At 34.8% G+C, this 23,044-nt stretch overlaps 3 protein-coding genes across 4 annotated transcripts in view; all 3 read right to left on the bottom strand.

Annotated features, from left to right (window-relative positions):
- Nucleotides 1-1,359: 1,359 nt before the first annotated feature.
- Nucleotides 1,360-6,837, bottom strand: LOC140043565 (uncharacterized). Of its 2 annotated transcripts, XM_072088087.1 has the most exons (7): nucleotides 6,575-6,837; nucleotides 5,072-5,228; nucleotides 4,473-4,561; nucleotides 3,818-3,921; nucleotides 3,167-3,327; nucleotides 2,161-2,235; nucleotides 1,360-1,794 (listed from the first exon to the last, which is right to left on the bottom strand). In XM_072088087.1, the coding sequence occupies exons 1-7, from the start codon at nucleotides 6,625-6,627 to the stop codon at nucleotides 1,747-1,749; spliced, it is 687 nt and encodes a 228-aa protein (XP_071944188.1). In that variant the 5' UTR covers nucleotides 6,628-6,837; the 3' UTR covers nucleotides 1,360-1,746. The 2 variants fall into 2 exon arrangements, with proteins under 2 accessions (XP_071944188.1, XP_071944187.1); XM_072088086.1 differs by lacking the exon at nucleotides 6,575-6,837 and having other exon boundaries at nucleotides 5,072-5,383.
- An 858-nt stretch (nucleotides 6,838-7,695) lies between these two features.
- On the bottom strand, nucleotides 7,696-16,602 carry LOC140044866 (uncharacterized). Its single transcript, XM_072089555.1, has 14 exons — nucleotides 16,511-16,602; nucleotides 13,090-13,158; nucleotides 12,462-12,499; nucleotides 12,014-12,056; nucleotides 11,251-11,686; nucleotides 10,746-10,814; nucleotides 10,316-10,433; nucleotides 10,034-10,185; nucleotides 9,618-9,753; nucleotides 9,157-9,314; nucleotides 8,878-9,007; nucleotides 8,623-8,765; nucleotides 8,344-8,493; nucleotides 7,696-8,179 (listed from the first exon to the last, which is right to left on the bottom strand). The coding sequence occupies exons 1-14, from the start codon at nucleotides 16,529-16,531 to the stop codon at nucleotides 8,115-8,117; spliced, it is 1,728 nt and encodes a 575-aa protein (XP_071945656.1). The 5' UTR covers nucleotides 16,532-16,602; the 3' UTR covers nucleotides 7,696-8,114.
- Nucleotides 16,603-18,099: 1,497 nt separating this feature from the next.
- LOC140044024 (polyamine-transporting ATPase 13A3-like) overlaps nucleotides 18,100-23,044 on the bottom strand; it is a 28,565-nt gene continuing 23,620 nt past the window's right edge. The window contains exons 25-28 of the mRNA XM_072088505.1: nucleotides 22,774-22,924; nucleotides 21,908-22,059; nucleotides 20,918-21,102; nucleotides 18,100-20,278 (exon numbers count right to left, since the gene is read on the bottom strand). Of these exons, the coding sequence (XP_071944606.1) occupies nucleotides 20,108-20,278; nucleotides 20,918-21,102; nucleotides 21,908-22,059; nucleotides 22,774-22,924 (659 nt within the window). The 3' untranslated portion in view covers nucleotides 18,100-20,107. The remainder of the gene's footprint in view (nucleotides 20,279-20,917; nucleotides 21,103-21,907; nucleotides 22,060-22,773; nucleotides 22,925-23,044) is intronic.

Genomic DNA, 23,044 nt, shown 5'->3' with positions numbered 1-23,044 from the left:
GGTTACTGAATGACGAAATATATAAAATACAAATTAATATTGGAATAAGTTTATATTTACATAGGCCTACTGAATTATACCACCGTATATCACTAGAATAGGTCTATATGGAAAAAAAAAAAACAATTGTAGGCTTAAAAAACGTAACCTAAGATTTTGAAAATGGAGTCCAGGGCTTAAAAATTATAAATGGGGAAACAGGACACCCTTGAATCTGCCTATAAATGTGTATGTCATGCTAGCCTAGACCGCCTGGATTTGGACATTGTTATGCAACGCCACTTTCATTATTGGTGTATTAATTGACGTTTTTTTTTTTTCTTGTTTAGTTTAAATTCACGATTAATGAACTCTGTTTACTTGAGGGCGCCCAACATGCTTGCTAGTCCATCAACTTTATTTGAACATTATCAGTGACACATACACAAATCAATAAATTAATTTATTAAACTTAATAAAACGTTTAAGAAAATAATTAAAAATATAACAATTTAAGTATTAACTTATCAAGTTCATACTTAACTCATAGTTATAATATTATAGACTTTAGCTTTGGAACGAGTACGGCAGTGCTAGGCCTCGGTTATTTAGCCTAAGAATTAGGCTTTACGAACGAGAAATGTTCTCAATTTATTTACATTTAATTATTAGCAAAACATCTGAAAAATACTAGATTTCTGGAGCTAATCTGTGGTATCATCCAATATCCGCAAGTCAAACAGTGTAATGAAATTTTTTCCTTTTTTTATTTTTTAAATTAGGCTATCACGTTAAATCTGTAAATGGTGGATTTGTAGGCCTATAGGCTAGTGCTTTTTAAAAAAACTCCCATATGATATAGTATTTGAATCATGTCGCAAAAAAAAAAGGGGGGGGGGGGTGAATTAAAAACTCAGATTTAACATTTAAGTCGAACGTAGGCACATAGGGGTGTGTGCAGATCACATACCTTGTTTATTATTAGAGAAAGAATACAAGGATTTGACACCTCCCAACACCCGATTGTTTTATTTTAAAAGGGGATCTCAACTAGGCCTACTAAAATAAACTCAAGAATCAGACAAAGGGCCTATAGGCTACTGGGGGTGTGAAATCAGATAGGCTCAATGACTCAAAAGAATCCACAGTTTTTGTTAACAGTTAACAAAACGGATAAAAGCTTTAATTCACACATTTTTGTCTGTTTAGGGCTGGACTTCTCATTTCAATGATTCGTACCAACTTTATGTGTTTTTTTATCATAAATAATTAACTAATAATAGCATCTTATTATTTGTCTACTATTTACATTAAACTAATAGGCATACGATTGATTACAATAATATTAATAAAAACTCTAACATTGATAATAAATACTAATGAATAGGCCTATATACAGATAGGCTACTAGTATAAGAAAAATGTTTAACATTCATGATTGATAAAAATAATATGTAAAATGTATTGAAATTATTTTGTCGATCTAAATCGGCCACTGCATCCGATGGATACTCATCATACAGTAACTCAAAACTTCGACAGACATTTTTTCAGGAAAGTAAGCCGCAGTTGAGTAATATTTGATGATGCAAGTCTCGGCTCTCGGTCTCACATTTGTGGCCACGTACCTCCCTGACCGTTAAGTCACTCATACAACCATTTGATAATGTTAATGTTTCTCTTAGGCCTATACCGTCTGCTTAGCTAGATCCAGTATCCATGGAGGTATAGACATAGATATTTTTATACCTCCATGATCTATCAACGTCATGAATACATTTGCGTTTTGTTTTTCCTGTCGTTTCTATTGTAAACCTGAAATATGGTTTTAAAAACGTTATAAATTCACTTATAATCAAAATAAAGTTTTAAACTATCTATAATAGTTAAAGATATATTTAAAGCAAAAAAAGATCAATTTAGCTTCCAGCCAATGGATTTTTGGCTGAATTTAACCATTTATTATGTTAATTTATGAGCAAAACGTTTTTGTTTTTGTTTTTTTTTCTACGGAAGTGATTAACTTTATTAAAACTAAAAAATAACCTATTCAAAGTCTAATTTAATCGATCTTTTTTATGTTTTTGGGGGACACATCTTTACTATTATTTTCCATCGCAAAAATTTGTTTAAAGGAAAACAATGAACATGCGAAAATAGAAAAAAAAACTGAAATCTAACCAATGTCTTGGCAGTTGCTAGGCTGAAGTTGAGGGCAGTAGACTCATTTAATGCCATCTGTAAAGCTTCAATACTCTGCAAAAAAGGAAGAAGCGATTACGCGTCAGGTTTAAATTATAGTGTAACTTAGTAATCAATAAAACAAAATGAATACATTTCTTTCCTTGTAAATTTTTTTTACAGGTTCTGTATGTTTCATTTAGATGGTGATAAGCTAGCTATGCATTAACATACTGTAGCTTATCACTTGTCAATGTTTATAAAGCGTGGTTCCCACTATAAGAACGCAACACGACGTATTGACGCAATGTGCTGTATTGCGTAATCACACGTAGGAACTGACTACGCAATAGTGATGCAAACATCGCATGTTTGATTTCACGCAGGCGGGCGAAAACACAATTATTAGAAAGGGCAATGTCTTCCGTTGCGTAGGTTCCGTTTACGTTGCGTGTCGCTATAGGGAACCAAACAATTATCTATGGAAACCACCAGGTGGCAAAAATATCATTCAAGAAATGAATATTAAAATGTAGGTTTAAATCTACTAAACGGAAATTGTTTTATATGGTATTTGTTAAACTTATTATTTCCTTAGCATCTATTTGATTTTAGGTTTTAAATTAATATTAATTTCAGCATTAATTAAAGTAGGTAGAAGTTAGACGGAAAATTAAAAGGATATTGAAGCCCAACGAATTAATTCCATAGTAGGTGGTACCGTATGAAAGGTTAAACACTTTGATGGTGGGGCGGCGTTTGAATTGTAATGAGGTGTGAGGGTAAAATTGTTCAAATCATATTAAGCAACTGCAACATTATTAAAATAATATATTTTAATCTAGAATCTATAATCATTCGTCATGGCCGGACCAAAAATCCAGCCAAAACTGCTTCCCCCAGGAAATGAAGAGGAAGCACGCCCCCACCCCTTTCATTCGCATAGCGATTGAACATGACGTAACTAATTTTTAAGTCCTGTAAATTGAAAATTCCCCTTCGTCACCTGTAACGACCCATCATGCATCGATGGCACGCCCGATGATTTGAACCCAGGAACAGTAAATATTCTGACTGGAAAATCTTCTATTAATATAAACTGTAAAATTGTGTTCAGGAATGGATCTGATATACGAAGATCGCCTGGTATTGAAGGGTATTGTGTTACTATGAATAGAGAAAAATCAAAGTTTAACGATTATATTCAAAACAGTAATATAATATAGAGAAATTATCGTCCGTATTTTGTAGAACTTGTAATTAAAACGTCAGATTGATTTTGCCGCGTCTCATTCGTCGTCGTCGTCGTCTCTAATTCCGATGTCCGATATAGTTTTTATTGTGGACAACCGTGTTTCCAGTGGTGTACCACAGAGATTTGAGACCCCTGGTTCAGGAACCCTAAGTGGCCCTGACACGCTGGAGGCCTTATAGGCCTATGTTTTCCTCCTTTTTCGACATATTTTAAAGTCTGTTGTTTCCTCTGGGCTCTGCTCCGGGCTCCTGCAAGCTCCAGGCCCCAATAGCCCATAGCAGTTACGCCACTGCGTGTTTCTATTCTGTTTCTGTATTGCGCTGTTTGGAAGATAGTGTTTAAGTAATGTAAAGGACATTCTATAGATAAACGCTTAGAAGCTGAACCATTGCTTTTATTTACCCTTTGAACAGCGGAATGTGTTTTCATGAAGGCCTTTGATCCTGTGTACGTACTTTCTATCTTCGATGTGGACTGCTGCAACCACAGTTAAAAATTCAAACCCACTGGGGAAAAAATGCAAAGATTGTTTGTAGTTATTCATACCGTTATTTACTGATCATAGTCTAGATTATGATTGTGGTGTGATGGTAGGCGGGTGGCGGGTTGGGGTTATTGCTGTTGGATTGAGGGGAGGGTGTTGCTGGTAGGGTTGGTGGGTATTCAGTGGCTTAAGTGAGAAGGAACATAACTCAATAATAGTTTAGGACGAAAACTAATTTTAGAAAGTGAACGAATGAACAAACATTGAACGAAACAATACGAATGACACGGAAACGAACAGCAGCGATAGCGCAAATTATGAATTCATTTATTTCAGCATCATACATCAATTTAAAAAAAATGAATATGTTAACAGGAAACAGATTGAAACATCATCATCAACACAACAAAACAAAAGCGATGCCAAGGATACTCCTTTCTCATCATCTAATGAGACTTGTTTCCAATAGGTCTAGTCCTTTGAAAGAACAGACAAGGAAAACATTATAAATATATCTAGATATATATAGAACTTTCACACAGACGTACTAGCTTACTACATAATCATTTTTACCTGCTATTTTCACAATGATTGATGATACCGTTGATGACGTGAGAACAGACGTTTCCCGATAATTGAGTGTTCACGACAATCAGTGATAGCTATAATATGCATGAGAATTAATAAAATACATTTTTTTGGTTCATATCAGTTTTCGCATTGTATCTGCATGGTTTGCGCATCCATTGATCTCCCACCCATCCATAGAACCACCATCTCCCCACACATTGATCCCCTACCTATCAATTTACAAAGACGCTGTAGGCCAGTAGGCCTACTACTTTATCGTGTGGAAATAACGGTCGAAGCATATCTTATCAAAATATGTATACATGAATGTTTGCAGAAGAAGTTTTAATGACGTGGTACTGAGACTAATTATTATCTTAGTTGGTACAAGGCTGAGACTGCCTTGGTGGGTACATGAAGCATGGTTGGGTACAATATTATGTTAGGCCAACCATGAGGTATACCTCCATGGGCCAACAACGTGTTTTGTTTTTAAAGTAAAACATTAATAGCTACCGTATTCTGAAATATTCACTTGATTATTTATTATTATTTGATGTGAATGCACTTTTAAGGAAGAAGATTTATAGAAAATTCGGTACCTGTTCGTACGCACAATTGAGCACCTGTATAACCAGTGGGTCTGCGGCCATTGGTTTGATGGGTCGTTGGTGCGTACAGGCCGGCAGGTGTTTATCAAGGACATGAATGTCCAACGAATGTCTCTCCACCTTGTGGTCAATACTCAGAGCTGCTTGACTAGGAATGAAAATAATTAAACGAGTTAAAGCAATTAGATGAGAGTACGACATGTCCGCTGTTTTCAGTGTTGTCGACAGTTTTGAATGCTGGAGTATCGATCTATATAGCGGTTTAGACAAAAATACCCCCGAGCTTGCTAAAACATTCATTAACAAAATGACGGTAGGATGTTGTTAAATGCTGTTTACGATTCAATATTAATAGAAAACCGCTATTTATCATCTAGGCTAGGATGTGAGAAATAATGAAAAAAAATGTCGCCTAGTCAAAAATAAGTCTTCCCTACGAATTCTTGATTCAAATATTATTTAACCATGGAGTCCAATGCACAGAGCTCCATGAATAAAACGGTTTTCATTTCCGGTTTATACAAATTGTTCAAGTCAATGACAATGTTTTTCAAACGGTAGGCCTATCAATGTTAATTCTATTAGTGGGAAAACACACAGGATTTTAAAAAATGGCCTTTGAATTTAAGTTGGTCATTTGGTCTACAAAGCGAGATTATATTTAGGAGGCCAAAGCCTAACGACAAAAAGAAAAAAAAAACACAACTTGTTAGTACTTCGGCTGACATCAACATTTTTATTATTATCATCATGGAAAGTTTTAGTCACTGAATAGGCCTATGTACGTCACTAATATAAGACTGGTCTATTCAAAATGTCATTGCATCTGTTCTACTGTAGTCTACTTGATTCTCATAGAATTTCCCGAAAATGTGTTTGTTCCTTGGAAATAATAGACGAATGGCAATATTGACATTGAAACAAGCGCCGTTTATTCCAGTTTAAAAGAGGTTACAAGTTGGGTCAATTTGAAGTTTTAAAACAAATATAAACTTTGAAAGACAATGATGTGTGCTTTTAAAAAATGAAAGACAATGATGTGTGCTTTTAAAAAATGAGCAAAGAAAGTGCGAGAGATCATATTAAACTCCTCGCTTAGCATGGCGAGTAAGACGAACGAAACATCCTGTCCGGTAGGCATACAAAAACGTGAAACACCCGTTATATATACAGTATATATATATAACCGTCCTTTCGCCCCAACCCCTATTTCTCGCCTTCGTAAACTTCTTGCTGATGTCTCCTGTAAAATATTTTGTCAAGATGTTTTTGTTGAATATGTCACTTAATATTATTATCGAAAAAAGAAATTATTACCTGAAAAAACTAATTTAAGGCAAAGAATAGTCAAATTGACTGGAAGTCAATGGGGGTTTAGTTGAATTTAACAGTTTTTGTCTTTTTGTAAGTGAAAACATTTTCTTTTTCAACGTAACATTATTAAAACTGTGGAATGGCCTAAAAATTGTTATTAATCTTCATTTTACTTCTTACCTTCCAGCTGCCGATATATCTGTATATGCAAGGACCACGTGATTCTTAAGCATAATGATGTTTCTACGTAATCCTACTGTATTTTCCTTTAAAACGAAACATTCTTCAGATACCTTCCAATACGGGTGTACGATTAATTTGATTTTATGTGATCGGTATTCAATATCTATCCAGCTACTTCACCCGAGCTTTCCACCAACTGCGAACTACGTGGGTATTACTTTAGGATTAATAATAAATTTAAAGCATCTCCACGGCAACAGGAATGTCTCATTTCCAACCAATAAGCGATCGTGATTAAATAAGTGTTACTGAAGGAGCAGGTTGTCTCCGATTTGGATTTTTTCAATCATCTTTATTCTAAACTAATTTTCGCGTTGTACTATATACTAAAGAGCAGATTTCTTTTGGTAGGCTTCTTTTACTTCCCGAGGAGGATATTTTTTTCACCCGTGCCATATTTTGGTTTAATCTAATTCATTGTTAAAGATGTATTGTCCCTTTGACTAATTCCAACAAAAAATATAAAAGATTTCGAAAAAACGTGGGTCATTTTGAAGTATCATAATAGTTATTAACTATCACCAAAATTTTTTCAAAAAAAAAAATAATTTAACTGAAATACAGACGTTTTTTTGTTTAAAAAAATAACCCATAATGAAACGCGCTTGTTTCGCTACTCTGTATGCATAATCATAAAACTTCTCATGATCTGTGTGAAAATACCTTCTTAACCGTGACGAGTTGTATACAATTCTAATTTAGCATATGCATACTAATGGTTTGAAATCTATTCTGGTGGCTATACAGCATTTTGGTCGACTGTATTGGCAAGTTCACTACAGACACCAGTCCAGAAGGAAATGAGGAAAACCCGAAACAAGTAGAGATATGAAAGTTAAGCCCAAAATAGGAACAATGTCAAGTCTTTCGTTGGTGCCCTACATACTACTGTATATATTATGCGTTCTGGTATACAGCAAGTATTTCCAAATAAAATGATCAATTGAATGTGCAATGTAAAAGCACTATCTCAAAGTTTGTGCTTCAATTGATAATTTTACTGACAATACAGTACAGTCCACTAATTTAAACAAATTCTTAAATCAAATAGGCCTAAATGACGTCAATAGTTTTATTTACTACCTTATTTCATGTTTACATATCTAAAATATTTACATGGATTAATCAGTTACAGGCTGACTGTACACACAAAATTGTTGCCAAAATCAATACTGAAAATACTTTCAAATGCAACTTTACATAAAACAAGGCTTCCCATTTGTATGACACGAGATGAAAATAAAATAATTAAGATTATTTATGGCAATTAAAATGTTTCTTAAAAGTATGGCTCTTGTTACTATTAAAAAAAGTTTTTAAAGAACTCTCCACCCATTGACCATATTTGTGCTTTAACGAACATTCCAACCAGGTATATTTACCTCAGTTGTTCAGTGCCCATAAAATTTAAACGTTTAAGGTACATTATTTACATTTGGGACATTCTGTTAGCTTTGACAGGTTACTTAAAACAGAGTTAATCGTCAAATTTAATCTTTTTGTTCTGTCCTTCTCCACCAAATGATGACCTCTTCTGCCCACCTGAAATGAAAAATATAATATTACTTTTTCTTCAAATAAAATGAGCCTAATTAACATGGGCTAGCAAGTTAGGATCACTGACCTAGTTGCATACACTTTATAATTTGTAAAAATTTCCAATAGACTAACATTTTATTAAAGACAAATAAAAAAAATATACATACCAAATCCTCCACCTCTACCTCCCCTAAATCCACCTCTTCCTCCTCCACCACGACCGCCACGGAATCCACCACCGCCTCGGCCGCCACGGAATCCACCACCACCTCGTCCACCGCGGAATCCACCTCCACGACCTCCTCGGAATCCACCACCTAAAAATAGATAAAAGGCGATAATATTAAGAAAACTAGGGAACGGCAACTAAAACTATACTGTATTTAGGTCTTGAACAGTAAACTCAAATTATGTATGCACAAACAAAAACCAAAAAGGTCTCTTACCACGTCCTCCGCCACCGAAGCTATCTCTTCGTGGTTTTGCAAGATCAAGCGAGATGTCGGTTTCGTCAATCTGTATACCATTACCGTGCTCATCCACGCACTTTTTAGCTTCACCCTCCGATGAAAAGTCAACAAATGCAATTCTACAAAAATAAACATGCGTTTAAATGAAATATATCTCAATGATTACAAAATCGGGAAAAATTGAGGTTTGCCCCTTTTTTTTGTGAGAATTACTACAAAGTTTAAACATACCCTTTAGGTTCACCGGTATCCCTGTCTGTGGGAATACGGATCGAAATGCCACCAATAGCAGACCTGATCGAGTCTTCTGTTGTCTCAGCTGATAAACCTCTCAACATAACTGTCTTTTGTTCTTGCTTTCCTTAAGTTAAACAAAACTAAAATGGTAAATATTTGGAAGATGTCGGTCAGGATATTTAAAACCCAACTCAAATCAAGTATATTATCAGCCAGTGAGCTTGTTTAGCTGGCAAGATTTATTTTTTTTAAAAATCTATAAAAAGGTCTTACCAAATCCTCCACCGCCTCCTCCTCCTCCACCACCACCTGATCCTCTTTTGTCACCCACGTAATCTAGGAATACACTTCTACCTTCCAGCTCAGTACCCTGATGAGCCTCAATGGCTTTCTTCACATCTTCTTCGCTTGAAAACTCGACATATGCAAACCTGAATGAAGAATACATATATATTTATCCATTGAATACTGTTAAGGTAGTCTGGGTTCCAGACTAATTTTTGTCTTAATATTAGTAAAAAGATAAATATTTTGGCACATATGGCGTTTCATACACATACTAATTGGTGTCTGGCTGCGACAAATACCAACAGTTCCATGTACATATTTTCTGTGAGGTGCCAGTGGAACTGATCATGTCGCAGCCACAGAGGAGTGGCACTCAAAAACTAAGGAATCAAAATACATAAACAGAGCAAATGTCAAAAAATCGCATTTATGAACACTATACGTACCCTTTGCTGCGTCCATAGTCGTTCTTTGGAATACGTACATCTTGTGCCCCAAAATATTCCTGTATGGTGGACTCAACCGTGTCGTAATTCAGACCTTTTACGAACATAGTTCGGTCATCGGAACCTTTGCCTCTTTCTGTGTTCACAAAAATAACAACTGCATTTGATAGATATACTAAAGTGCAAAAACTTAGAATTATACTTTCTATGTACTACTACTTGGTGGTTAACATACTTGACTTCCAATCCAAAGGTTCGGGGTTCAATCCTGACCTAGTGCCAGGCTTGTAACTCGCGACTCTTTCAACTCCACTTCCTAAGCCTCAAATGAGCACGATAAATTATTAAATAGTTTATCCATCCTATAATTGGCTTTTGGATGCGCATGAAATAAAAATATTTAAGTACAAAAATACCTCTTTGTTGTCTAGCAGGGGTACTTCTTTCTCCATCCGTTTTTGGTGGATTGGCACGGTCAATTCGAATGCTACTGCCTTCAAGGTCAGAGCCGTGAAGTTCCAAAATTTTCTTGAATTCTTCCTCTGATGACACATCAACGTAACCAAATCTGTGGTTAGAAAATATTGCCATCAATTAGGTTCAAACTTACTGAAGCATAACCAAAGGGTCAAACTTAACCTATGATGGTCGAAATCACTGAAGCCCAAAATGTTTTTTGGGGTGGGGGTCAAACCTACCTTCTTCTTGCAACAAGTCTTGGGTTTAAAACTTCAACACCATTTTCTTTGAAAAAGTTAACAAGTACTTCTGGATCTAGTTCTGGGTCAAGTCCTCCAATGAAAACCGGAATTGGTTCTGAAAAAAAACCGAGAAACCGTCGTCAGTACTTAATATACCCTTTCATAAAATTGAGGTACAGTCTAAGGTCGATCAACTTTGCCTCGAGAACTGCGCATACAAATATAAAAAATGCACAATACAATATTTTGTTATATAGTATGTATGGCCATGCCTTTAAATACACTGTAGATCTTTTACAGAATATTCCTAAATCAATGACCAGTTACTGTTTGTCTTGTGTAAAAAGAATAATCACAAAAACTTAATGCACTACTCCACAAACAATGATTACAAGACATATCAAAACTAAAAGGATCGAACCAATACCTCCTGTGCTGGCTGCTTTAGTTTTTGCCGCACCATTTGCTCCTTTGGTTTTTTTGACTGGAGGTTCATCTAAAAAAGATAAATTACAGAATGAAGTTCTTGCATACCGACAGCATATATGAATGTATAAGGTAAACAGGACAATTTAAATTTTCTTTTGTTTCCCAATTAATGTCATTGTAAATGTATTTGGTAAAAAAAGTACCTGTAATCCTTATAAAAAATTTTACCCAAAATATTGTTCACGCCAATCAGCATATGTTTGGAGCATTTGCCATGATCAGACCACGTTTTACGCACATGTTTAACGTGCATCCAATCTGAAGGACGAGCCAATTAGAGTATCTTGCCCAAGTATACAAACAGTATGGCCATTTCGCATGAACACCAAACTTTGACACGGTTTTACTTTATTTTGAATATAATTTTAAAATCCAAGTTTGATGATTTTCTTTTACAACTCGTGTTTGGACCCGAGGTAATGCATTACAGAATTATCTATTACCTTCTTCACTTTCGTCCTCCTCACTTTCATCATCACTTTCCTCTTCCTTTGCAGCTTTCTTCTGAACTTTAGCAGCTTTTTTCTTTGCTTCCTTTTTAGGTGGTTCTTCCTCCTCTTCACTGCTCTCTTCCTCATCACTCTCTTCCTCAGATTCCTCCTTGGCTGCTTGTTTTTTCTGCACCTTGGCTGGTGTCTTCTTTGCAGCCTTCTTCGGTTCTTCCTCCTCACTCTCTTCCTCTGATGAAGATTCCTTCTTGGCTTTACCCTTTTTAGCAGCCTTCTTCACCGGTGCTGGTTTTGCTTCTTCTTCACCCTCATCACTCTCCTCTTCACTGGATTCTTCCTTCTTGGCCTTTGCTTTTGGTGTCTGTTTTTTGGTCTGGGCCTTTGCTGGTGCTGGCTCCTCATCACTACTCTCCTCTTCACTGCTTTCAGCCTAGAAAAGGAAAAAATAAATACAAAGAAAACAATTAGATTCTTGTAATTAGATTGGACAATTGTAAGACACGATATTAAGTAAATGTTCTATTGCACTCTTAATGATGTATAATGTCGTTATTAGCATGCGAGTACTGCAATTTCGTTTTTATGTTTGTTACAGTGATCAATCACAAGCAACAAAAAAAGGCTGGGCTCTTGTCAATAGGATAAACCTGTTTTGTGCGCCACCTATAATTGTATAAATTTTAACTCAGTAAGGGAAAAAAATTTTCATTTAGTAAATATATCAAAATACGCTGATTATTTTAAATGTATGACATACCTTCTTAACAGGCTTCTGTTTAGCCTTGGCAGACTTTGGAGTTCTGAAAATTAGATTTAAAAATGTGTGAATGAATTGCATTTAACAGTAAATAGAAATAATACAGAGTATTTACAATGTTCTCAGACAAATGCCTCGTACTAGTTCACCATCGAATGTACCGATTTGAATGGTTTGTGGTTACACTCTCAGTTTAAAGACAGTCATCATAGAACAGAAGTTATATTGTAGACTGGACATGTTAAGCACCACTTCTATTACTGTATAATTATAATTAAGCGTGGTTTCCACTAGGACAAGGATGCAAATACAAGTAATTTGGCCAAACACAAGGATGGGATCACTTGTGATTGGTAAAATCACTTGCATTGCAGACATCCTCGTGTGAACTTACTAAACTTTAAATTAGATGTTAAAACAGTTGAACAGGCAATTATGTGAATCTTACTTTTTTGGTGGAGGAGCTGCAACTTCCTCTTCTGAACTCTGGGTTAAGAAAGAAAAGTGAATCATTCAAGAAAATACCATAAAATGTCATAGCATTAATTCAAAAACTTGTGGGGATGAACACATTTGTTGGGTATATAGTCTCAGAGCCAAAATTGGTCAGCAACTGGCCTCAGGTTACCATATAACATGGCACCAACCATCTGCCTCGTCATCTTTGTCATCATTGAAACCCAAATATCTACTATTCCAAAATAATTGACAAGGTGCAACAGTGGTAATTTAACCACTTAAGGCCAATTTATACAGACGATCGCTTACGGTAACACAAATATAGAATCCATGATATTTCTTATGACCATTTACACATAACGTGGAGCGGATGGGCAGTTTCCGCACAGGATAGATACAGATTGTGTGTGGGACAAGCTACACAGTTTTCTTCCTACTGTTCTTCTGTGTAAATTGGCCTTTACTCATACTATTTGATGCAAGAGATGTGATAATTAGAATATAAGCAATTGGGTAAACATCCAATGTGCAGACGCTGCCCGCGCCATTGTACTCCTGATTCAATACCGCAAATTTATTAGGTACAGTATTGATATAGACTAAAACTTCGTCCATACCTCTTCTTCACTGCTTTCTGGCTCTACTGGTTTTGGTGGTGCCTTTTGCTTCTTTGCGGAAGCTGGAGTCTAGGAAGTAAAAGAAAAGTAAGGTTGATGATTTACACATTTTTACAACCAGACTTCAAGCAAAATAAAAATGTAAATTCAATGTGCACTTCCTTACAACATTATACGTTTTATTTTTAATGAAACAACATTGCTGGTTGATTTCCTACAACCAGGCAAGGTAAATTTAACCATTTCCACAATAAACATTTCCCAAATTTGTATGAAATTAATTTTCCAAACACATGCTTTGTTGGATAGAAGACGGATTACTCATTCTAATATCTAAAACTTAACAAGTATAATGTAATACAGTACTATAGGTGGCAGCTACTTACTGTGCATTGCCTTACCTTGGACTGTCATTGGCCGAGGCGGAACACTCATCACACGGTCAAATCAACAACCAGTGAATTGTGGACTTCCGTCAGTTCGTAACAAACCAAATTACCATGCCTCAAGTCTACCAAAGTCACGCAAGACTTTTCCACCACTGTCACACATGCACACGGGTGCAAATTTATTACCAATATGGGTACGAACCCTTTTTTAAAACAATCAGTATTTGCACACGAGTGCAATTCCCTTTCCTTACCAAATTGGGTTACGCTAAACCCATCGACCGGTTACCAGGCCAGGCAACCAGCATTCACTTCATATCTCAATGGTGTAGCATGCTATGCAGTGCTTACATTTTGGTACCAACATTTAAAAGTTTTTTATTTGATTTTTAAAATTCCTAATTGTAAAATCAGGCTTGTCTCGTGTTTAATTTTCAAAGAAAAGGTAATCAAATTGGGCACCCTAAAATTGTTTGCTTTTGAATTGGGTGCTAGTTCCGTTTCGCACCTGTCGTTTATTTCGACTCAAAATTGGTTAAGTAACTTTATCGTGAGTACCACACCTTAGAATTAGGCCTCAAAAATACTTTTACGAAGGAGATCACACAAAAAGTAAATCCTTTAAATTGATGAATTTACAGACGTGTTTCTCGCACATCGGTTCGTGAATTTCACATACTCCATGTTCAATGTTGTTGTTTCTATGGAGCGCCAAAAGAGCAATCATAATAGAGGGCTAAAAACTAAGTAAATTTCGTATATTTAATGCATTTATTGGTGAAAATTACGTTCAATTTTATCATATTTTGTCAATGTCAATGCAACAAAAATATTACTGTTGATACTGTACATGGTTTTTGCAGGAGCTTTTAGGAATGAAAATCGACAAATTCATCATCATTATTATTACATGTACTGTAGGGGTATACCTTAATCTAAATAATATGCCTCTTAGTCTTACTCTTAGTAGGGATACCGAGAGCTGACTCCATTTTCATTACCACGATTAAACAGCGCGCACGTTACTATGCGCGCAATGTCATTGACGCGGTATTTTTTTACTTTGGTAAACACTTTTTATTAGGTAATTATTCTGAAAATAAATTAATTATGAAAATATCCTTTTGAGTAAATATTCATTTACCTATTATTCTATAAGATCAAGTATTTTTTATTTCCATTTCATTCAACCAAAAATGTTAATATAGTGGTTAAAAGATCGTTATCGCCTAGCGTGTATAGCTTTTGTTTACTACGAAACCCTCGGAAGGCTCAATGACCTACCATTTTCAACCTTATTTTTGTAGTTGAGCCTCTTATGACCTCAAAATATATTTTATTCCTACACCAAGATAATATAGTTCCACATACCATGTGCTTGTTACTAAGAAAAATATTAATTTTAAGTGCTAAAAAAACAGTTTTATCCCGATATGAGGTCTATATAATTCGAATATTTCATAGTAACAGCCCATATACCATGAAAAATAGCTGTTTTGTCCATTTTAAAAATAATTTTTGGAAAATTCCGAGAGGCTCAACTACAAAAACGCCATTTTATGGTATGATGTCATCGCAAGCCAATCAAACCTTCGCATTCGACCGCTCCGCATGTCTCACGGTTGAACGATTTTGGATTCTCGCCCTTTGATTGGTTGACGCGAATCAACACACAGCGGAATAATTTTCTCGCAAGTGCCGTGAAGTCACATGGTGTCAGGCCTGTCCAATTACACGGGAAAATAATGCATTGAAATTCTTCGAATGAGGTTAAATATACACTCTTTTTTATATAATAAATAAGTACTATCATATTTGATTAAATTTTACAATGTTGATATACAAAATATATTACTTAAAACCGTGATTTTATATAATTATTTTTACGAAAAATGACTAGTTCATACAATTGTCGACTGGGGGCGCAATTTGTTTACATCGTTCGTGGCTAAAACGATCATTTTCGGCGATGTTTTAAACCCTATATTTCGAAAACTACAAGTCATATTTTCATAATTCTTTCTTTATTATAATATTGATACAAAATACTAACAGGCAATGTATAATTTGTTTGCAAAATATTAACTTTTAATTTTACATCGTTATCCCTACTCTTAGGCCTAGGGTTCGTTGCTATTTGAAAACAGCAAATTATTAGCAGTAAAATGTTGCAGTATTTTTATTGACAAAATATATTAAAATTAAACATGTATTTCAATAATAAATGCATTAAAAGAAGACTCATTCCACTGAGGTTTTAACCATCTATTGTTGTTGCTCTTTTGGCGCTCCATAGAAACGAAAATATTGAACTTCGAGTATGCTAAATTCGCGGCGAACGGTATGCGAGAAACATGTCAGTAAAATCATCAATTTAAGGATTTATTTGTTACTTTTTATGCGATTCTTCTTCATAAAAGTACTTATGAGGCCCAATTTTAAGGTGTGGTATTCACAATAAGTTGCTAAACAATTTGGAGTCAAAAGGAAGTCGAAATAAAAACAGGTGCGAAACGGAACTAGCGCCTTGAATTGTGCAATGTTATTTTTAATAATTATTAGGTCTAGTCTAGGCCTATGAAAATCAATTAAAATGGATGTGGCCTAGGCCTAGATAGGGTGAAGTTAAGTAGGCTAGCTACCAACCAATGGGCTTTACAATTTTGTAAAAAAAAATACAGTAAAAACACAGAAAAAGGGATTAAGTTATTGTTTAAACCCAAAATAGCATAGGCTAGCCAAGGCCCTAATTAAATTTCATTAGGCCTAGGCCTATATGAATTTTAATTTGTTGTGCATTAGGCTATGTAAGTGTAGCAGAGGCTACATCGTGACCAATCCAACGACCACGTGGTCGTAAAAAACCCGTCCTTCCACAACGTAGGCCTACCGAGCCTATCCTTCACAAACGATACGAATTTGCAAACACGATTGTTCGCATTTTCCCCTTAATTTCTAGAATATACGAATCATATTGAGTTCAACAGAAACAGCAAAAATGTTTTTATATAATAGCGAACCAGTGTGCTTACTTTTTGCTTCTTTACAGCCATGTCGTAAATTTATCTGCAGCGATCTAAATGTACGTCTTGCACAAGCGAAGGTTCGATTTTAAAGGACGAAGGAAAGCGATGCACGCTTTGATTTACACGAGGTGATTAAAAAAGGACAACTGGTGGCGCTATCACAAAAAGAATTACAGTACAATCAACTTTCTGAGTACGATCATGGAGAAATAATTAGTTAGCTAACTTATTTCTCCATGGTATAAAGTGAGCTTAGTAAAGTCGATTCACTAAGTCATGGTTAGTAATATTGTTTGATACCCTTGCTATAAATATTACTAAGATTTACATATCTCCATATTTTGGAAACATTTAAATATTAATATGTGGTTGATGAATAATAACAAAACACTATATTATTTAAAAATAAAATATTTATTTTATTCCGTATTCTGTCATCTTCCACGTCCAAACATCATTCATTATTAGTTAAATTTAAACTATAAACAGGAGAAAATTTCTTTGTCATGAGCCAACAAGAAATAATCAAGAAATATTTCTTACAAAAAATGCCGTTCGACGTTTTGACGTATCAGTTTTAATTATTGTTCCTTCTTCATTAAAATATAGGCTTAGTGTTTTTTTAACGATCTGTTTAATAAGTAGGCCTAAACATTTAGTGTAACGTAAAATAAAGTTTAAAATGCTCTATTAAATTATAAAGCAGGGCCTATATGGTGTATTAAATACATGATTATTTTGAGAATGTCGATTATGATGAATCAGTTTTCCTTCTGTAGTTGATTTAGCTTCTAAATTTACGTATGGCAAAATTCGGTATATCGCGCGTTATACTTTTTTTACTCGATGGTACATGGTAATTATATTAAATTAATGCATATTTTCGGTAAACTGTTAAATAATATATAGCTAGTGATCGGATGTCGTAAAACGAAACATTGGCACGTATTCTAAAGCGTGGTTCCCACTAGAACGCAACGCAACGTAAAGCGTGGTTCCCACTAGAACGCAACGCAGCGATGTATCGACGCGACGCAAAGTGCTGTATTGCGTAATCACAAGTGGGAACCAACGACGCAACAGTGCTGTAAAGCCTAGTTCCCACTAGAACGTAACGCACGGACGTAAACGCAACGCAAGCGTTTTAACCAATGACAAGCGAAGTTATAGACAGTTAGCAATCACAAGCGAATAAGCCATCGCTTGTGATTGGTCAATTCACAGTGCGTTGCGTTACGCTCTTGTGTTGCGTCGCTAGTGGGAACCACGCTTTAACATCGCTACGGGAAATCAAATCAGTTTGATTTCACGAAACAACCCGCAAGGCAAAAGAACACTGTGATGGGGTGAACCAGGTCAAAGTCTACGGCAACTAACGTTGACGCGCAACAATCAAGTTTGATTTCACGGAGGCGCGGCGCGGGGGCAAACACAATTATTGGAAGGGAATTTCCTTATGTTGCGTCGGTTGCGTTGCGTCGCTATTGGGAACCAAGCTTTACATTTGAACAGTGTAGAGTAACCAGACAGAACATTACGTAAAATATTCAGTTCAATTTTATTAACAAAATATTAGATAAATACTTTTTGGGTGGGTATTAATTATAATAACAATACTATAATCAATTTAATCAACAAATTGATTGACCGATAATATCAAATAATTACTACACAATAATAAACAAAAGCGGTTGAAAAATAAATAGAAAGTTCTATTTATAGTTAGATAAATAATATAAAAGGAAAAGTACAAAATACTATTGATGGGTAGTTTGCGGTACACCACGTATATTTAGTTCTGAAAAGAACTGTTGAGAGTTTTTCCATTTGTCAATCAATATACTTTGATCGTCCTCACAGGAGAGGAGTGAGAAAGTAGAAAGTCTAGGAAACTGGGAATATTTAAGTAATAGGGTGGGTTTTCCGCTTACCGTTACCGCTCGTCTGTGTAAATTGGCCTTAATGGTACAGTTTATATGAGTTTGGTGGGGAGCTTTCTTTTAGTATAACTCTAAATACAATAAGTAAGTATGTGAGTGAGTGACCAATCGGTTAGACAGTGGGACCGTAATACCCTGCCATATTAACACCCGGCAAGGGTTCGAGCCTCACTCGCTCCATGGCTCTGGTCTTCTTCGGATAAGGACTATAAACCGTAGGTCCAGTGTGCACATCTTGCTCATGTGCACTTTAAAGAACCTAGTACATCTTTCGAGACGACTGGAGGTTACTCCGATGTACTAGTATACGCACTGTCTCGCACACGACACTTATCATAACTGATCAAGAGGGCCCTTGATTGTCAGCATACACTGTTTAGGGTCACCCTCTATAAATAAGGTAAAATGAAAAAATAAATAATAAATAAATATATATCAAATATATCTATTTAGATCTATTTCATACTTAAGTACAAATCTGTACATACATAATACACTATTATATAATTTACACTCTTGTATTAAGAAGTTTGAAACGGAAGTTCTGTTTTATGATTCATATAACATCAACATGATGAGTAAAGTACAGTAGAACATATACAGACGGTACACCATGTGTTTTCCAAAAAGGAAATCTGGTTATCATACTCACAGGAGTAATGCTAGCCTAGTGATGACCAATTACCTTTTGTGCTCACTTTAAACTGTAAACCTTAACATACCTTTACTAGTGTTGTAATGTTGTATATACTATACAGTACATTTTAATAATAATATAACTATTGTAAAATAGACTCTGTCACATGGGTGACCTTTATTCCTGTACAAAATAAATATTTCATTTTCCTCATAATCATCCCTTTAATTGAGGTTCTGCTATTTGATATAAATATAAAAATTCAAATCTGTTTTGGTATTATTCTATCTTGGTAAAATACTTAACAGACAATGCAGCGGAAGACAATAATTGCAGCTCTAGTGCCTCTATTGGGGAAAGCATTTAAGCATAATAACTTAAACTGGAATTACTTAGTAGAGAACTCCAAAGAAGACCTAGTTTCACTCCCAACCACACCCTGACATTATTTTCTATATTATTACCTACAGTCAACTCCAAAGTTAATAACAGACTCTCTGAATACGGAAACTCTCCCAAAACCAGGGCCAAAAAGTTCCAAATTCATTGTTACCATTACAAAATTAATTCCAAATACCAGAATTTCCAGAAAGCCAGAAATATTGTTCAAATAATGTTTTTTTCTCTTTTGTATGTATAAAAGATATGAAAAAAAAGAAGAAATATTAGGACAATCCATAGTTGTCCGGTATTGGGAGAGTTGACTGTATTAACAAAAAACTGGATTGGGTCAAAGGTCATGGTAAGAATACAAACACAGTTGTTGCAACTGTAGACTATCTTTTTTTGTCATTAACAACAGTTTTTTTTTTAACTGGTGGTAAAATATTTTATCTAGTATCAGAAAAACAGGCAATAACAGGCCTCAAAATAATTTTACTTATAAATTGCATGCATGAGTGAATTTTCTATAGCACCCTCTATTTTAGCCCAGTAGATTATCAATTGATGCATTATAAACAATTTTTTAGGTGACTGAAAAGATCACACCAATCAAAATCTTGTGTTTAAATTGCAAAATAAATGTCATGCGTTTGCTGTTTCACCGTTATTGCATGTGTTAGTAACCTTTTTAATTGGTGGCCAGTTCTTGTCTTCTCTGATCTCTTTTTCAATCAGCTTGTAAATATTCTTCGATTTTGTTTTTCTACGTAAAGACCTAATGAATGTTTTGAAGCTTTCTTTACCAATGATGCACTGAAAAGAAGTAAAGGTGACATAGCATTAATATGATTAAAGGAATATACAACACACTGAAAGTAAAAAATAGAAAAAATCACAAACAAATTAATGGAAATACAACTGTTGACATGAATTAAAGTAGCATGTATAAGGTGGAATGTCTACTCTTCTATCAATTTCGCATCCTCCCACTCTCTTACGAGACGTTGAATCATCACTGCTGCAACGTATGCAAAACAGAAAACCGTGTTGAATGTACGTCTACGACACCATGTTTGCGTCGTCGATTCCCACTTTTTACACCCAATGTTATGTTCTTACTGCACTTTGTGTGGATACGTTGCATCCACGCTTTGTGTTGCGTCCTGGTGGGGACTAAGCTTTACCATTACAAACAACCAGCAGTATTCGATGCTAGGCCTTCACCCGACATAATTCTTATACCCTGAATGACTGAAATCATCTACTGAAATCAAGCCTAGATAAAAAAAACATTTCTTGTCTTGTCCTGTTTCGATCTCGTTTCTGATACAGACTAAAAACTCAAAGGCAGCTGGATGGTATAAACCATGGTATAACATATCTTCTATTTTCTGTAGATAAAATATGGTTCTTTTTTTCACAATAATATACTGTAAATAAAATCTGTCTTACCTCAACAGAAAATGTTGCAATGGCATTTACAATGATCAGCATAAACAACATCAGGCAGAAGGTAAAGTGTTCTGGCGCAAGTTGTTCAAGTAAAAAGAAGCTTGATAGCAGAACAATCTCCTTCCTCCAAAACAACATAAAAGTTGTAAAACAAAACATTGCAACCAATGATAGCAAGAAGAACACTGCAAAAATAAAAAATAAATAAACAAATTTGAGTCAATGACATAGCAGTTGAGGCACTAGTTCACGAAGCAGTTTCATGTCTGTTAACCCACTTACGTCTGCGCTGCTTGTGACCAAACAATAGAGGGTGCTAAAACATTTAATATACAGAAACCCATAGAAGCAATATAAACAATTTCAGGCATTGTAAAAAGTTCGCAAGTATAGTTTTTATATTACACTAGTGTTATATATATTTGGAACAACAGATAGCCAATACCAAAAGATTATTCATAATCAGTAGTATACAAATAATGAATGTTTTGAGTTGGATGGTGAGAACATTTCATGAATTGAAGAATTAACTTCTCTATTTTTAACGAGGCAGAGCCGAGTTGAAAATAGAGCAGTCAATTTTTCATCATTGAATGAAATATTCTCTCCATTCAACGAATAAAAAACAATCCATTCATTGTTGTTTTGTAACACACCTACTTAATTTAATTCAATTTATTATGTGGTAAATCATTGATGAATGCTAAGCCAGGAAGCTAGGCCACTAAAAAGACAATGCTCCAACTTTAAACGTGGAGTAGCACAGTTGTAGACGGCATGCACAACAACCATTTTGAACACGATCAGTCAAAAACGCCACATGGCAAAAATTCTTTTACAGAAATCTGAACGTGCATTAGAGAGCATTAATTATCACTGTTATATACCACTTTTGCGTTAGGTAGGGCTAATTCCAAGTAACGCGTGATTAATCAATGAAATACCAAGTATACAATCAACAATCAATAATAATTAATTTTGTTAACCTACTGTTACTATGAAGAGGAGTTCTGTAGGGTGGTCCTTTAGAAAAGGCAGCAGCTACAAAGAAATACTGATAGCAAGATGTTAAAAACACTGCAGAATTTTCTGCACACTTTAAATTATCGTTGACATCTTCACTAGGCTGTAAAGGAGTAAACCTGCAAAGATCAAAATGATATACTCAATAAATTGAATTGAAATTAAAAACATTGAAATGAACAATTTAACAAAATATATAAAAAATAGATAAACACAATGATATTAATAATTGTACATCTGGTAAATTTAAATAAAAACTATCACATAAAATAACCATGACATTAACATATAATATCGTGCATATTTGAAGAAATTCAGAAAAATGGAAATTGCCTCCTTGTATTGGTGTCATGATCTTATCAAAATAGGCATTTTCCTAGTTCTTATATAAAGTCTTGCATCGTGCGGGACGGTCTCATATTTCAAAGAGATTATTAATGAAACATGCATTTTGAACAAACACGGGCGTGACCAGATATTTGTCACGCATTTAGCATAAGTATATGCATGATCATTTTTTATTACCATTCAAATTATTTAAAAGAAAAATTAATTTAAAAATTAATAAACATATCAAAAAAAATATGTAATATGGAAAAATTACAATAAATGTTTCCATTGTTGTTCACTATGATGAAGGATGGGCCGATAGTCACGATTGCGATTAACAAATGTAAAATCATACGGTGGACTGACACGACACAGTGTAGCCTGTCACGCATTTAAAATCTCTCAGGTTGGTATAACTATGTATAAATAATAAACATAAAAAATAAATTTGCATAAATTTATAATTTGCATAAAATTATATGACAGCTATATAGAATACTCACCAGCTTTGTGTAAATAGCAGGCCATACGCTGTTGCTTGGCATGTGGCTTGTATGAAGATCTGAATGATGATTGAGATTAGAATGACTGGAGACAAGAGACTACCAGGAGGGCGCTTTTTTACCAGGCCTTGGTAAGGACCATTATAGCTCACTAAAAAACGAAATAGATGAGAAATTATATACAGTATTTATTCTGTTAATGATAAATAATACATAAACCGTTATAATAGCTATTATATTTGAAAAGGTAGGCTTGTTATACTACTGTAGC

The sequence above is a fragment of the Antedon mediterranea genome, chromosome 3 (genome assembly GCF_964355755.1).
Source record: "Antedon mediterranea chromosome 3, ecAntMedi1.1, whole genome shotgun sequence".
NCBI classification, from domain to species: domain Eukaryota; kingdom Metazoa; phylum Echinodermata; class Crinoidea; order Comatulida; family Antedonidae; genus Antedon; species Antedon mediterranea.
This window is presented reverse-complemented; position numbering and strand designations above follow the sequence as displayed.

Bases quoted from the DNA above. Each gene is read 5' to 3' on its own strand.
- LOC140043565 (XM_072088086.1), bottom strand. From the start codon at position 5,380: ATGAATGTTTTAGCAAGCTCGGGGGTATTTTTGTCTAAACCGCTATAT. The intron at 2,236-3,166 runs GTGACGAAGGGG...CCTTTTTTGCAG, and splicing joins TGCATGATGGGTCGTTACAG to AGTATTGAAGCTTTACAGAT. The intron at 1,795-2,160 runs GTTAGATTTCAG...ACCATATTTCAG, and splicing joins TAGCAACTGCCAAGACATTG to GTTTACAATAGAAACGACAG.
- LOC140044866 (XM_072089555.1), bottom strand. From the start codon at position 16,531: ATGGCTGTAAAGAAGCAAAAA. The intron at 9,008-9,156 runs GTAAGACCTTTT...GTTTAACTTAAG, and splicing joins AGGAGGCGGTGGAGGATTTG to GAAAGCAAGAACAAAAGACA. The intron at 8,494-8,622 runs GTAAGAGACCTT...ATCTATTTTTAG, and splicing joins CTTCGGTGGCGGAGGACGTG to GTGGTGGATTCCGAGGAGGT.